The sequence below is a fragment of the Bos javanicus genome, chromosome 3 (genome assembly GCF_032452875.1).
Source record: "Bos javanicus breed banteng chromosome 3, ARS-OSU_banteng_1.0, whole genome shotgun sequence".
In the NCBI taxonomy this organism is placed as follows: domain Eukaryota; kingdom Metazoa; phylum Chordata; class Mammalia; order Artiodactyla; family Bovidae; genus Bos; species Bos javanicus.
The window spans coordinates 19,920,103-19,933,147 of NC_083870.1; the positions used below are offsets into that span (position 1 = coordinate 19,920,103).

A 13,045-nucleotide genomic window follows, 5' to 3' on the forward strand; every position below is an offset into this window, starting at 1 on the left:
CAGAGTCAAATAACATTCATTATGGTCTCTTGTTTCCCTTTGATGATACCTCCTCCTTAGTGTCTTAACTGTGAGAGTAAGGGGAGCTTTAAATCTTGCCCTTTCTGCCACCCCATTCTCCCTAAGTTATGCTGAATCTCTGGGTAGAGTGATGGGGGGAAAAATGACACATGTCATTTTTTTCTAAAACCATGTCTCTCTCTGCTGAAACATGTCCACAATTTCATCCCTTTTTGTTCTTATTCTCCTGAAGCACTTTTGACCCTTCCTGATCCACTCAGACAGTCACATCACTCATGTTCTTTATAGAAGAAAATTCTGTCTTCTTTCTCCTAGTTCACAGGTTAAGCATTTTATTCTTAAATTCAACTTGTCTCTGATTCAATGTTCCACCATGTTCTAACCCCAGAAAGCAACCCTTTCATCACTAACCTGCATAAATACAGACAAAGGAGCCTTTGGCAATGTCATCCAAGCAACGGATACCCCAGCCCTTGTTCTGGGTCTTGAAGAGCTGCAGACGAACCTGCAGGCCATGCTGTACCAACCGGTTTGTGCACATGTTAGGGTCACATTTGCAGCGTTTGTTACACTCATAAACTCTGGGAGGAGATCACAATAAAATCAATCATAACATGATCACTAGAGCATCTGTTACATTCACAGAACTGTTACAATTTTTAAGGTGTCATCATTTATCAGGTAATGATCTAAATAAGCAGACTTACTGAACTGTCTATGCTCTTCGATTTGTTTGGAAATATAGCTCAAAGAAATAACTCAGAAGGGGGAAAAGTGATTAATACAGATATTTATAGCACTAAGGACAGTTACAGTGAATAAAAGAATGCCCAACACCTGGAGAAAAGCTAAGCGAACCAGGATGTGAATATGGATTAAGAGCCATTAAAATACATCAGCCTGTAGAAACAGATACAATAAAATATATTTAAGGAAATCAGAAGCCCATATAATAGATACTGAAAGGGAGCAAAAGATGAGGAACTGGAAGTTCACGGGACTCTTGCTTTTGGTATTGATTTTCATTCTTTTATTCAGTGAACATTTATTAAACACCAAGAGCTATACTAGACAGTGGGAACACGGCAATGGAAAAGGTCATGATCACTCCTCTCAGGGAGCTCATTTCTATCTAGTTTAAGGTATTACAACTTAACTATTTAAAAAATAAACTATTGAAATTAATCAGAGAGCTAGTAAATATCAACATTAAAGGAAGATAATACACTGAGAAAACTGTCATATTCTTAGGGAGTATCTATTTTTATGCTCTATTTCATGTTATGATTTAACTTCTTACTTTTATGGTGTGTGAATTTAAGGAAGACAATTGCTTTTAGAAAGATGACAACAGTACAGTTAGTTGATGACATCAGTAAAATCTCTCTAGGCAAAGGTAACAGCAGCTTCTATTTACCAAGCACATATACTTTGTGTTTGGCATTATATCAATGCTTTATATACATTCTCTTATTCTATCCTTACAGCAGCCCTATAAAGGTATTTTTTTTAATTTATGAAAACATTAAAGCATAATACACATAGAGAGAAGAATATGTAAAAGTCTACAGCTCACCAATTTTTCACAAACTGAACACACCACATCAAGAAAGAACTTTGTTAGGTCTCTTAACACTCTACTGGGGTTGGGAAAGTATTAATGTTCATATCCTCTGTTAACTAAAACAGGATCAGTTTGGAAAGGACAAGTCCAGAATGTGAATTCAGGTGTAAGCACCAAGAACTTTGTTAGGTCTCTTAACACTCTACTGGGGTTGGGAAAGTATTAATGTTCATATCCTCTGTTAACTAAAACAGGATCAGTTTGGAAAGGACAAGTCCAGAATGTGAATTCAGGTGTAAGCACCACTAAGGGCTTCCCTGGTGGCTCAGCGGTAAAGAACTCACCTGCCAATGTAGGAGATGTGGGTTCAATCCCTGGGTTGGTAAGATCCCTGGAGAAAGACATGGCAGCCCACCCAAGTATTCCTGCCTAGGAAATCCCACAGATAGAGGAGCCTTGCGGGATACAGTCCATAGGGTTGGAAGAGTCAAGACAGGACTGAGTGATTGAACAACTACTACTAATCACCACCACATGGAACTTTCAGAACAGCTAACAGAGTACCATTCATCCATTCAACAGGATTTACGTGGTTACTATGTGCTGTGCCCTGGGTAAAATCTGCTGATGATACAATGGTAAGCAAGAGAAACAAGGTTCCTGCCCTCATGGAGATTACCTCTTAATGGAAAAAGAGACCAAAAACAAGTCAACAAATAAAATGAAAGTTGTCACAGATACTATAAAAGGACAAACTCTGAATGAGACAATTAAAGGAGTGAAAATGACCTAGTTTTAGAGTGACCAGGAAAGGTCTCTCTGAGGAGGTGACAGCAAAGCTGAGAGCTCAAGGTCAAAGAAGATAATCATGCAAACCACAGTGGAAGGATGCCAAGAAGAGGGCACAGTATGTACAAAGGCTCTCGAGGTAGGCTGGCAAACACTGAGTGAGCTGGGTCCAGGCACTGAAGAGTATCAGTGTGGCTGGAACAGTTTTGGAAGGAGAGAGATAGGAAGGGGTCAGACAGTACACCGTCTTGTGATCCAAGATTAAGAGTCAGAATAAAACCCAAAGTGCAGTGGAAAGCTCTTGAAGAGTTTTAAGCAGGGGAGGAACATATTTGTGGTTACGTGAAAATACTTTTATGAAACATTTCAAACCTATAAAAAAGCTATAATGAACCCTCACAGCATTATCAAATCTAAACATTGTTACAGGATACAATTTTATTACAAGTAAAACATCAATGATACAATGTAGCTAAAGCTAACAGCTGTCTTTTCCTTTGCTTAGTTTTCAATACGCATTCAGCTTAAATTTACATCCTGATTTCCTCTGATGATACTCAGACACATCAGGCTTTCTATCAAACCCTCTTTCCCACAAGCTTCTCCTGCAGCCAAGTCTGATCTGCTCTCACACTGGCTGTTCTCTACATCTAGGGCACAGCTGTCAGCCTGGAAGCCCCCTTAACTTCACTATCATGTGGGATTCCCCTCACTCTTCTTTGGAGCTGGATCCACTGTTTCCTGGATCAGTATATGCCTTCCTCTGTCTTGTCTTTCCCCCTCACTTAGAACATTTCCAGTAACTTTCTGAGAGGGGAAATAATGGAAAAATCTGAGGTATTTCATGTCTAAAAAAATGTTAGCCTACTTTAACCCACAACTGATAGTTTTCCTGGGTTTAGAACTCTGGGTTAGGAATAATTTTCCTGTGCTTCCCTAGTGGCTGAGTGGTAAGGAATCTGCCGGCCAATGCAAGAGACACAGGTTCGCTCCCTGATCTGGGAAGATCCCACAAGCCACAGAGCAACTAAGCCCATGCAGCACAGCTACTGCACCTGTGCTCTAGGGCCCGGGAACTGCTACGAGCTCACGTGCACTACACACTGTGCCATGACAACGGGAGAGGCCGCCGTGGTGAGGGGCCTGTGCACGGACGGCAACTAGAGTAGCACCCCCCTTGTCACAACTAGAAAAGAGCCTGTGCAGCGACGAAGACCCAGCACAGGCAAAAATAAGAAACAAATAAAATTATATACATATAAAAGAAATAATTTTCCTTAGAATTCGGAATAGATTCCTTAATTGCCATCTAACTACAGACATTATTTTAAGAAGGCTGAAGTTACTCTGAATTCTTTTTGTGGTATCTTTCGCTTATGTAGAAAGTTTCAGTATTTTCTTTTTGTCCTCGGTGTGCTGTGGATATAATGATCACATTTTACCACGTGCTTTAGTGGGCATCTATTTGCATCTGTTATGCTAGAACCTGATTTCACTTTGGAAACACAGACCCTTTCATTACGGGGCAGCATCTGAATTATTTCACTGATCATTCTTTCCTCTTTGTCCTTCCTGTTAATTATGTATTGCTTACGTACTAGGCTAATTAGGTCACACATTCCTGTATATCCAACTTACCACATTATGTCCCACTTTGCTCACTGTCCTCTCTCTGCCTTGCCTGTCCTTCTCAATCTCACATGCTGATCTCATGTCTCTTCTCAGTCTCACATGTTTTTATCCCCTCTGTCCAATTTCCAGTTGCAGATCCCAGGACTTACTTCTGGGCACATTCTCTTTTCTATCATCAATGTTCTCTCCAGATGAACTCATCCAAGTTGTAACTACCACTCCTGAGCTGACGATTCCTAATTCTTTATGCCAGTCCTTACAGTTCTCTCTAGAAATCTCAATGCCTTCTTGACATTTCCACCTGGGTTGCCTAACAGACACCTCAAACTTAATGTGACCAGAACAGCTGAATTTCACTCCAACCTGCAACTCTAGCTCTAGTCTTCCATTTTGGTACAAAAACCAACACACACCTAGTTCTTCAAGTATAAAATTTAGGACTTGTCCTTGATTCTCTTCTCCTTCGCATTCCATAGTCAATCTATCACGTTCTGTAGCTCTATCTCCAAGTGCATCCCTGAGCACATGTGCCGCCAACTACTGAAGCTTGTAAGCCCCAGAGCTTGTGTCTGCAAACAGGAGAAATCATGGCGATGAGAAGCCCGTGCACCGCAACCAGAGAGTAGTGCTTCCCCAGCAACAGCTAGAGAAAAGTCTGCGCAGAAAGGGCAACCCACTACAGCCAAAAATAAATATATAAAATTATTAACAAAAAAACCATTTTCCTTAGAATTCTGAATAGATTACTCAATTGCCATCTAGTGTCTAGCATTATTTTGAGAAGGCCGAAGTCACTGTGAATCACTTCTCTTTTGTGGTATCTATCTTCTCATTTCTACTGCCACTTTCATTCTAGGACAAGCCCAGCAACCACCACTTCTTACCTGTGTTCCTGAAATTATCTAATTGAGCTTCCAAATTCTATTGCTGCTGCCCTAGAGCTTATTTTTCACAGAGAAGTCAGAGTAATCTTTACAAGGCGGACATCAGTAGTCTGCTTAAAATACTCTTAACAGCTTCCTATCACATCGTGAATTTCGTTCTAATTTTTATTCTGATTTATAAAGTACTATAAATCAGGCCCCTGCCTATTTCTCCTCTCTGAATAAGTCTCACTTGCCAGAGTAAACCACAATCTGTTAGAATAATCATATAGCTATGAAATCAGGTCATATTTACTGCAACAGAAAACTACTAGATACTACTCAATCATTTCAAGGAAAGCCCAAAGAAGAAATATGTGCTGGGAATTTGGTAAGTAAGATTTAATTGATAAAATGTCTGTTTCAGGTTTTTTTTTTTTTTGGCTTCAGTTTTATAATGCTGCTGTTTCCTACAAACACAGACAAACAAGAATTCAGTCTCTGAGGTGCTGAACTTTCCCCTGACTACTTACCCTGTGGGCAGACATTCTTCTAGTCTCTTGTATTGGTAGCCAGAGTTGGGGTTGATTTGGCCTCCTGGGGTGCAGGCTGTAGCCTGGATAGTTAGCTGATGGCAGGCACACTTGGACCTGCATAAAACAGAAGAGTACAACTACTAGAGCTGGGGGACTTTCTTCAGAGGCGAGAAGTACTACTGAGAAAAGGAGGGTGACAAGGTAGTAACATTTCTTTTTCTTCTCCCATATGTGTAAATGAGAAAGGAAAGGACAGTAGGAATATGACAGAGTAAGAGTAAGATAAAGAGACACAGAATAACAACTAGCAACTGAATGCATGATGGGGGGAAGCAAAGGAAAAGGCGAATCAGAGGAAAAAACAAACATAAGACACATGTGTTGCTGTTCAGTTGCTAAGTTGCGTCTGACTCTTTGTGATCCCATGGACTGCAGCACACTGGGCTTCCCTGTCCTCCACTATCTCTTGGAGTTTGCTCAAGTTTATGTCCAATGAGTCGTGATGCTATCTAAACATGTACCCAGGATTATGCTGTGGGGTCCCAGCCTCTCTGGAGGCCTTATAGAAGGAGCTACAGCTAAGAAAGCAGATCAAGGAAGGTGAGGAAAGGAGAAGTGCAGTATAAGGCAAAGAAAGTGGTGGAAATACAGGAAACCACAACAAAGTTGGAGGCAGGGCCACAATTCCCTAACCAACTCACTTGTCCCGGCACCCATCTTTGCAGTCACAGCCGACAAGAAATTCAGGGCCTGTGTTAATGAAAACACCCTTGCCCGGGATCCGTTCCTTGCTGTAGGCCACCTGAGGTGGGGGAGTCGTGTCAATCTCGTTAACGCAGGACAGAGGAACGTCTTCCTTCCCATAGGTGATGTCCAAAATATAGTAAAAAGGCTTATAGGGCTGAAACTTTCGGTCCACAAGAACATATGGATCCAAACAGAACATCTCCAGGAAGAGGAAGTCACAGCCAGTCTCAAAAAGGTAACGCTCAATCTCCTGCATTGTCCGAAGGCAGAGGCCACAGGGTGTCTTATAGATAACATGAAAGCCCATCTTGCGGTTTACTCGGCGCCGGGCTGTCATTCGCCGAAAGTCATAGAGTAGTGGGACTAACAGAGGGTTCTTGCCCCGATACTGCTCACTTCTCATAGGTCTGACTCGAGACAGACAAGTATAGCTGCAGACATGAGGTAAGTAGAAAAGCTTCTCCATGGGGGCACGGTAGGAGGGCTCTGCAGGGGCCCGCTCCAGCATGCCATGGAAGGCTGGGGGTGCTGGGGGTGCTGGGGGTGCTGGGGCAGAGGTTGTGGAGCCTAAAGGTGACCTGAAAACGAGATGCAAGAGATCAGATCAGAAGGCAACAGGACCTCTCTGTTGTATAAGTAGCCCATTAGCTGGCTAAGCCACTTCTCTAACCTGTCAAATAGCTATACTCTTGAAGCTAAAGATGACACAAGTAAATCAAACTTCCCCTTGTCTTAATGGACAAGGAAACACCCTGGTTACTCTTCATTAACTGATAATAACTGTTTCAACAGTGTGTCTTTTCCTGAATTTTATTTTTTCCTGTGAATTATGGGACTAGCATCCAGTCTTCTATCCATGCTAGTTGCTTCCCCTACTATGTTTCCTATAAATGCCCTTACTGACCTCCAGGATTCAAGGAAAGAGGCTACCAAGTTCCCTTTCTATTGTACTGATGACGACACCATATTCAACAAGCAGTCTTAACAAATGACTTTCTGGTGATTGTATTTCTAGGCACCTAGTTTCTAATTCAATTATTCTTACTTTTTGTTTCCTGGAAAATTCCAAGGTTAAAGCTTTCAAGTCCAAACTTCTCACCATCATAATCTTAACAAGGCCCCTTGTGGCCAAGGAACCTCCCCATACAGTGACCACTCAGTCCACATTGCCAACATTCCCCACAGAGAGCCTGAGATTTTCTCACCTATACGTCTGATTGATCCCAGGTTTCCCACCAGGGGCATTTTCACTGAGTGCAGGGGATGTAGGGGAGGAATGACCAGAGCCCACAGATCCTGGCCGGAAAGATGTGCTTTTTTTGGCTACCTGCTTCCGAGATTGGGCAAGCTGGCCTTCCAAGCTTCTAGGAGATTAGAGATCATACAGTAAGGGATACAGAAAATGTAATATAAAAGAAACTGCTGAAAAAGAAGGAATAGCACTCACTCACTGTCACCTGCCTGGGGGGACAGAGCTGGACCAGGTGGGGCAGGTGGGGCAGGTGGGGCTGTCGGCTGTGGGGGTTCCATAGGCTTGAACTGGGTTCCAGTACTTGTTAGATCCTGAGTGTACTGGACCACAGGACCTTTGCTTCTCACAGCACCTATAAGAAAAGGAAATTGACCATAGAGAACATAAGAGCTGTGCCATTTATATTCATCCACAGATCTGATTCTCAATTTATATAATAAAGCAACAACGGAAACATTTTAAGTGCTAAGACTGTTAGATCTCATTATTTATACCAAAAAGTGGGAATACTGGCACAGGCTGACTTTCATTTAAATAGTAAGATTTTATCTTCCCGCCTCAGACAATTTACATTAATAATTATTCTATTGCTGTCATTGTTATTTAACTGCTAAGTCATGTCTGACTCTTTGTGACCTTATGACTTAGCCCACCAGGCTCTTCTGTCCATGAGATTTCCCAGGCAAGAATATTGGAGTGGACTGTCATTTTCTCCTCCAGGGGATCTTCCCAACCCAAGGATTGAACCTGTTTCTCCCGCATTGGCAGGTGGATTCTTTACTACCGAGCCACCAGGGAAGCCAATTATGTTATACTTTGGTAAAAATTTTCAAAAATACACTCTCTGATCAATTGATGTTGTCAAGAAAAATTAACCAAAAAGTATGCCAGGAACATATAAAAACAAAACCAAAATTTTAAAACAAGTTAACCACACGTGGTGGAGAAAAATTAGACTGGAAGGCAGGGGATATGGCTTCAATCCCTGAACTGAGAAGCTTCCACATGCCACAGAGCAACTAAACCCATGTGCCATAACTACTGAGCCTGTGCTCTAAAACCCGGGAGCCAGAACTACTAAGCCCGCATGCTCTAGGGCCTATGCTTTGCAACAAGAGAAGCCACTGTAATGAGAAGCCTGGACACTGAAATGATGAGTAGCCCCTGCTAGCTGCAACTAGAGAAAGTCCTTGAGCAATGAAGACCCACGGCAGCCAAAAAAAAAACAAAAAACAAAAACAAAAGACCACAGATAACATACACAAAGCAGATAATCCTCATGTGAATAACAGAGGTAGTTACTACCAACAATACCCCTAACCTAAGCCAGTTGTTTCAGATTTTTATGTGTTTTTGAGAACAAATCAGAGCCATAGCATGTTGAGGCAGCAACACAAATTCATCACCACTACTGGAAACTTAGGAACACGTCCTGTTTTCAATGTGGCAGTAGTGTCATCCTGGTAAACAAAGGATATAGCCATCGTACATACACCTCTTTGCTGATTCGTCCATTTCTTCCCTCTCCCAGATAGCTTTCAGGACTTACCCATATTTGGACGTGTTCTGAGCTGTCCCCCTTGCTTCTTCTCTAGTGCAGAGGCGGATGATGTCTTCATGCTGAACATGGGCTCCAGTCGCGTAGAGCCTCGATAGATCCATTCACATCTTTTGTCATCCTAGAGGATTGCAAGGAAGGAAAGGTGGCAGGGGAATGGGTTAAAGGCCAGAATCTACCCTGCCACTTGTGAAGAATACCATGTGCCTCCCTTGGGGGAAATCTCCCTGATGAACGCCCAATTCCCTATCTATTCAATAAATTTATGTGCTAGGCTCCACAACAGGCATCAGGAATTAAACAACAACAATAAAACCCCCCAAAACAAAAACACGTATATTCCTTGTTTAAAAAAATGACAAGAGATAGATGTTTATACTGAGTATAAGACATGTAACAAGGATCATTAGGATCAGAGGGCTGAGATAGCTCAGAGAAGAAATATAATTCTAAGAAAGGTGTGAGAGGGGAGAAAAGGACAAGTACAGAAGATTTAAGAGTTAAGCTGGGCCTTGAAAGATCACCAACACCTCAGAATTCACTGATCCCTCTTTTTTGTCCCATTACACTATCGATAACTGTGGGAAAACAGAACTAGCAGCCTTCTCTGTACCTACATGCATTGTGGATACTCCTGGAGAAAAGCAAAAACCAAAACACTATCATGCAGATTAGAGTCTTAAATTCAGGGACTTTATTTTTAATAACCACGCATAGAGGAATGAAAAAAAAGTAAAACATGACCCAAAACAGTGAGAACAGGTAAGAGAGTAACAAAGAAGAAAAGCTGTGGCATGGCTACATATCCACAGTTATGCTACGCTCCCCCACCCACCTGAATCCCCGCCCCTGAGCCTCCAAAGAAGAGTACCAGAAAGAGGATCCTGACTAGGCTGCCGTCCACCTCCTCGACTCGGGACTTCCACCACGTGCCTTCCCACTCGGTCTTGATCAGCTGGCCACTCTTGAGCAACACCATGGGGCGGTTGGGGTAAGCGGTGATATACTCTTCTATGAAGTCTCGGCAGGAGATGTCTTCTATGTCCTCCCAAGTCTTTTTCACTGTCCCAAGGAAGAAGTAGGGCTGAGAGAGGGCAGGTGGGGCATGTCTTGATAGGGGAAAAGGGTTGACAAGGAGACGTTTGGCATTTTTCAAGTTGGGAGGGAGAAAAAAAATAAATGAAGAAATCATAACCTCAAGGGAAGCAAAACCATGACCACTTAAAAGTATTGAACCTAATGTGCAAACGCACACTCAAATTCTGCAAATACTAAATGAATTAGCAGTATGTAAACATAGGTGAGTCACTCATTTCCTAGAAATGGATGTTTCCTCTTAGGAAAAGTCAAGTGGAAGTTCTTGCTTACTTGATAAGTCTAAAGGTAAATCAAAAAGAATCAGGTGGCACCATAAACTGATTTAAAAAAAACCTGTCCTTCCTTCTCATGCTCCATCAGGCTTTCAAAGGACCCTGAGTGTATTTACTGCCGTGTTATGTGGAAATAGCCATTTTACTTGACTTTCCTGCAACTAAAAACAGTTGCTTCTATAAGAGTCTCTCCTAAGCCAGAGTCACAAGTATAGAGGACACTATGAAGACCCCATCTAATACAGGCTCTGTAGAAAGCACTCTGAAAGCACTACACAGACTGCAGATTTACACAAATGTTAAACATGAGACTAGGAAAGAAGTAACATCTTCTCAAACTTAAATCACTCAGAAATGAAATTAAAACACATCTACAATACGTGCATCCACTCAAAGTCAGTCATGATCTTCTAATGTCTGACTCTATGGCTGCCAAGACCTAACACTAGACATGAGCAAATAAAACTGTTCTCTCTCAAAGAACATTAATCAAACTTATGCTCTCAGAGACTAAAACACCAAGAACATTAGGGCTTTTCCACTGGTTGTCTTAAGAAATACAAGGTAGAAGAGGAAGCAAAAAGAGCTAAGGAAAAAAGGAGGGACACTCACGTGGCCGGCAAATGGGATACAGTTCAGACTGTGTCACATAGGAAGCATAGCCATCATCAAAGAAAATGAGAAACCTGTAAGGAAAGAGTGATGGTACAAAGACTGCAGGTTATTATATTTAACATGACCAGAAATTATTATAGCTTCCATTCCTCTGGATCACAAACAAGACACAATCCAGGGAACATGTTCCAGTGTACTATTTTCTTTCTACTAGTCTTTCTTCTCATCCCAAGAGTTAAGAATTCTCCCTTAGGTTAGCACATGCAAACTATTACATATAGAATGGATAAACAGTAAGGTCCCACTGTATAGCACAGGGAACTATATTCAATATCCTGTAATAAATCATAATGGAAAAGAATATTAGAATTCTCCCTTAATCTAACCAATATATCCCCACTTTCCCAAAAGTGATTTATTCTTGTTATACTATTGGACTCTCACATTGCTGAAAAATATTTAGTCTCCATTTCTTCCTTCTGTATGAATTCTCTATTCCCCTAACCATTAATCAATCTGGATTACTCTCCCCTGACCAAATTTTCTCTTTGAGAAAAGGGAAAAGGGAAAAAAAGGGGGGGAAAGGGAGCAAGAAAGAACCACCCACATGACTCTGTGGCAAAGAAAAGAGAGTTTCCAGCCACTAAGGACTAAGAACATCGGAGCTAACTGTGAGATCTGGGCTATGGCTTAAACAGGGCAGATGATGTGCTCCTGGTTTCCACTCTCTTTACAATCTTCTGTCTAGGTACCTGAGCTTGTTTTTGACGTTTGGTGTCTCAGCTACAATGCCAGCATAGAGCCAGACCTGATTCCCATCTTTGTATTTGGCCACTACTCGACTGCCCACATACAACTTGTCAGCAGGAGGGTGGTAATCGTAGGCAATGTGGTTTCCTGACAGAAGACTCTTTCCTTTGTTGTCAAATTTCACCTTGTACTTCTTCCCTGACCCTGAGTCAAACGGAAAAGAGAAACAAAAATTTTTAAAAACCATCAGTTTCTGTGTGAGACACTGATGCTATGTTCTGGTTGCTATGTGAGAGACAAAAGCCAAAGGCTGTGGGGAAAAGACACAATCAGTGACGGCGGCCTGTGGGCTATGCATTAGCCCTCCCTCTAGCCTGAACATACCAACTGTCTGGATGGCAATAAGGGTGCCTTTGTGCCACGTCTTAGTTCTTTTTTTGCCAAGGATGCGCATGCTGACGACCAAGTCACCATCTTTGCTCAATTCTCCAGGCATCTGACTCAAGGTTCCTAGGAAGAAAGCAAAGTTGCTCTAAAGAGATATGGCACAGATTGGGGAAAGAATGGAAAATAAAGAGGGTACTGGGTTATTGGGACAAATGGGGTAATCTCTGATCCTTAACCACTTTTCCTGCTCCCTTGGCCAAGGGCAGAAATATAAGACACAGTTGACTCAACTCTTTACGCTAACAGGAAAAATATGAATTGAAATTCACATGTAACTCAAGACCATCTCACTGTAACCAAATATTTCTGACTCCTTATTAACAACATTAACTATTACTCATTAAATGCCAAGCAGCATGGTGGCTCAGACCATAAAGAATCCACCTGCAATGTGGGAGACCTGGGTTTAATAACTGGGTTAGGAAGATCCCTGGAGGAGGGCATGGCAACCCACTCCAGTATTCTTGCCTGAAGAATCCCCATGGACAGAGGAACCTGGCGGGCCACAGTCCATGGGATGGCAGAGTCTGACATGACTGAGCAACTAAGCACAGCACAGCTTTTATAAATCATTTTCCTGGGAGGGATCTCTTAATAGCTGCATTCTACAAACAAAGCTTCCTTCAGACCTCTTTTTTCGAGTTTGAGTTACTGTTTTCTTTAACCTTCATCTGAAAGAAGGTATCAAAAAAAAAAAGAAAGAAAGAAAGAAGGTATCATTAGCACGGAGCTAAAAAGGTATTTGGACAAAGGCATCACATGGTAGAAAGCCAGCAGACAAACGACTTAAGCCAAGAGACGTCCCCAGGGGTCCAGTGGTTAGGACTCTGCACTTTCAGTGCTGTGGGCCTGGGTTCGATCCCTGGTCAGGGTACTAAGACCCTACAAGCTGAGTGATGCA

At 42.1% G+C, this 13,045-nt stretch overlaps 1 protein-coding gene across 4 annotated transcripts in view; it reads right to left on the reverse strand.

Moving 5' to 3' along the window:
- The window catches only part of SETDB1 (SET domain bifurcated histone lysine methyltransferase 1), a 32,640-nt gene that overhangs the window by 4,413 nt on the left and 15,182 nt on the right, over positions 1 to 13,045 (reverse strand). For 3 of the 4 annotated variants that reach the window (XM_061407595.1, XM_061407605.1, XM_061407619.1), the window contains 10 exons: positions 12,082 to 12,207; positions 11,700 to 11,901; positions 10,945 to 11,018; positions 9,834 to 10,024; positions 8,954 to 9,083; positions 7,600 to 7,756; positions 7,358 to 7,516; positions 6,107 to 6,730; positions 5,403 to 5,519; positions 433 to 602 (listed from right to left, as the gene is read on the reverse strand). In XM_061407595.1, the coding sequence (XP_061263579.1) occupies positions 433 to 602; positions 5,403 to 5,519; positions 6,107 to 6,730; positions 7,358 to 7,516; positions 7,600 to 7,756; positions 8,954 to 9,083; positions 9,834 to 10,024; positions 10,945 to 11,018; positions 11,700 to 11,901; positions 12,082 to 12,207 (1,950 nt within the window). The remainder of the gene's footprint in view (positions 1 to 432; positions 603 to 5,402; positions 5,520 to 6,106; positions 6,731 to 7,357; positions 7,517 to 7,599; positions 7,757 to 8,953; positions 9,084 to 9,833; positions 10,025 to 10,944; positions 11,019 to 11,699; positions 11,902 to 12,081; positions 12,208 to 13,045) is intronic. The other variant, XM_061407612.1, reaches the window with a different exon arrangement.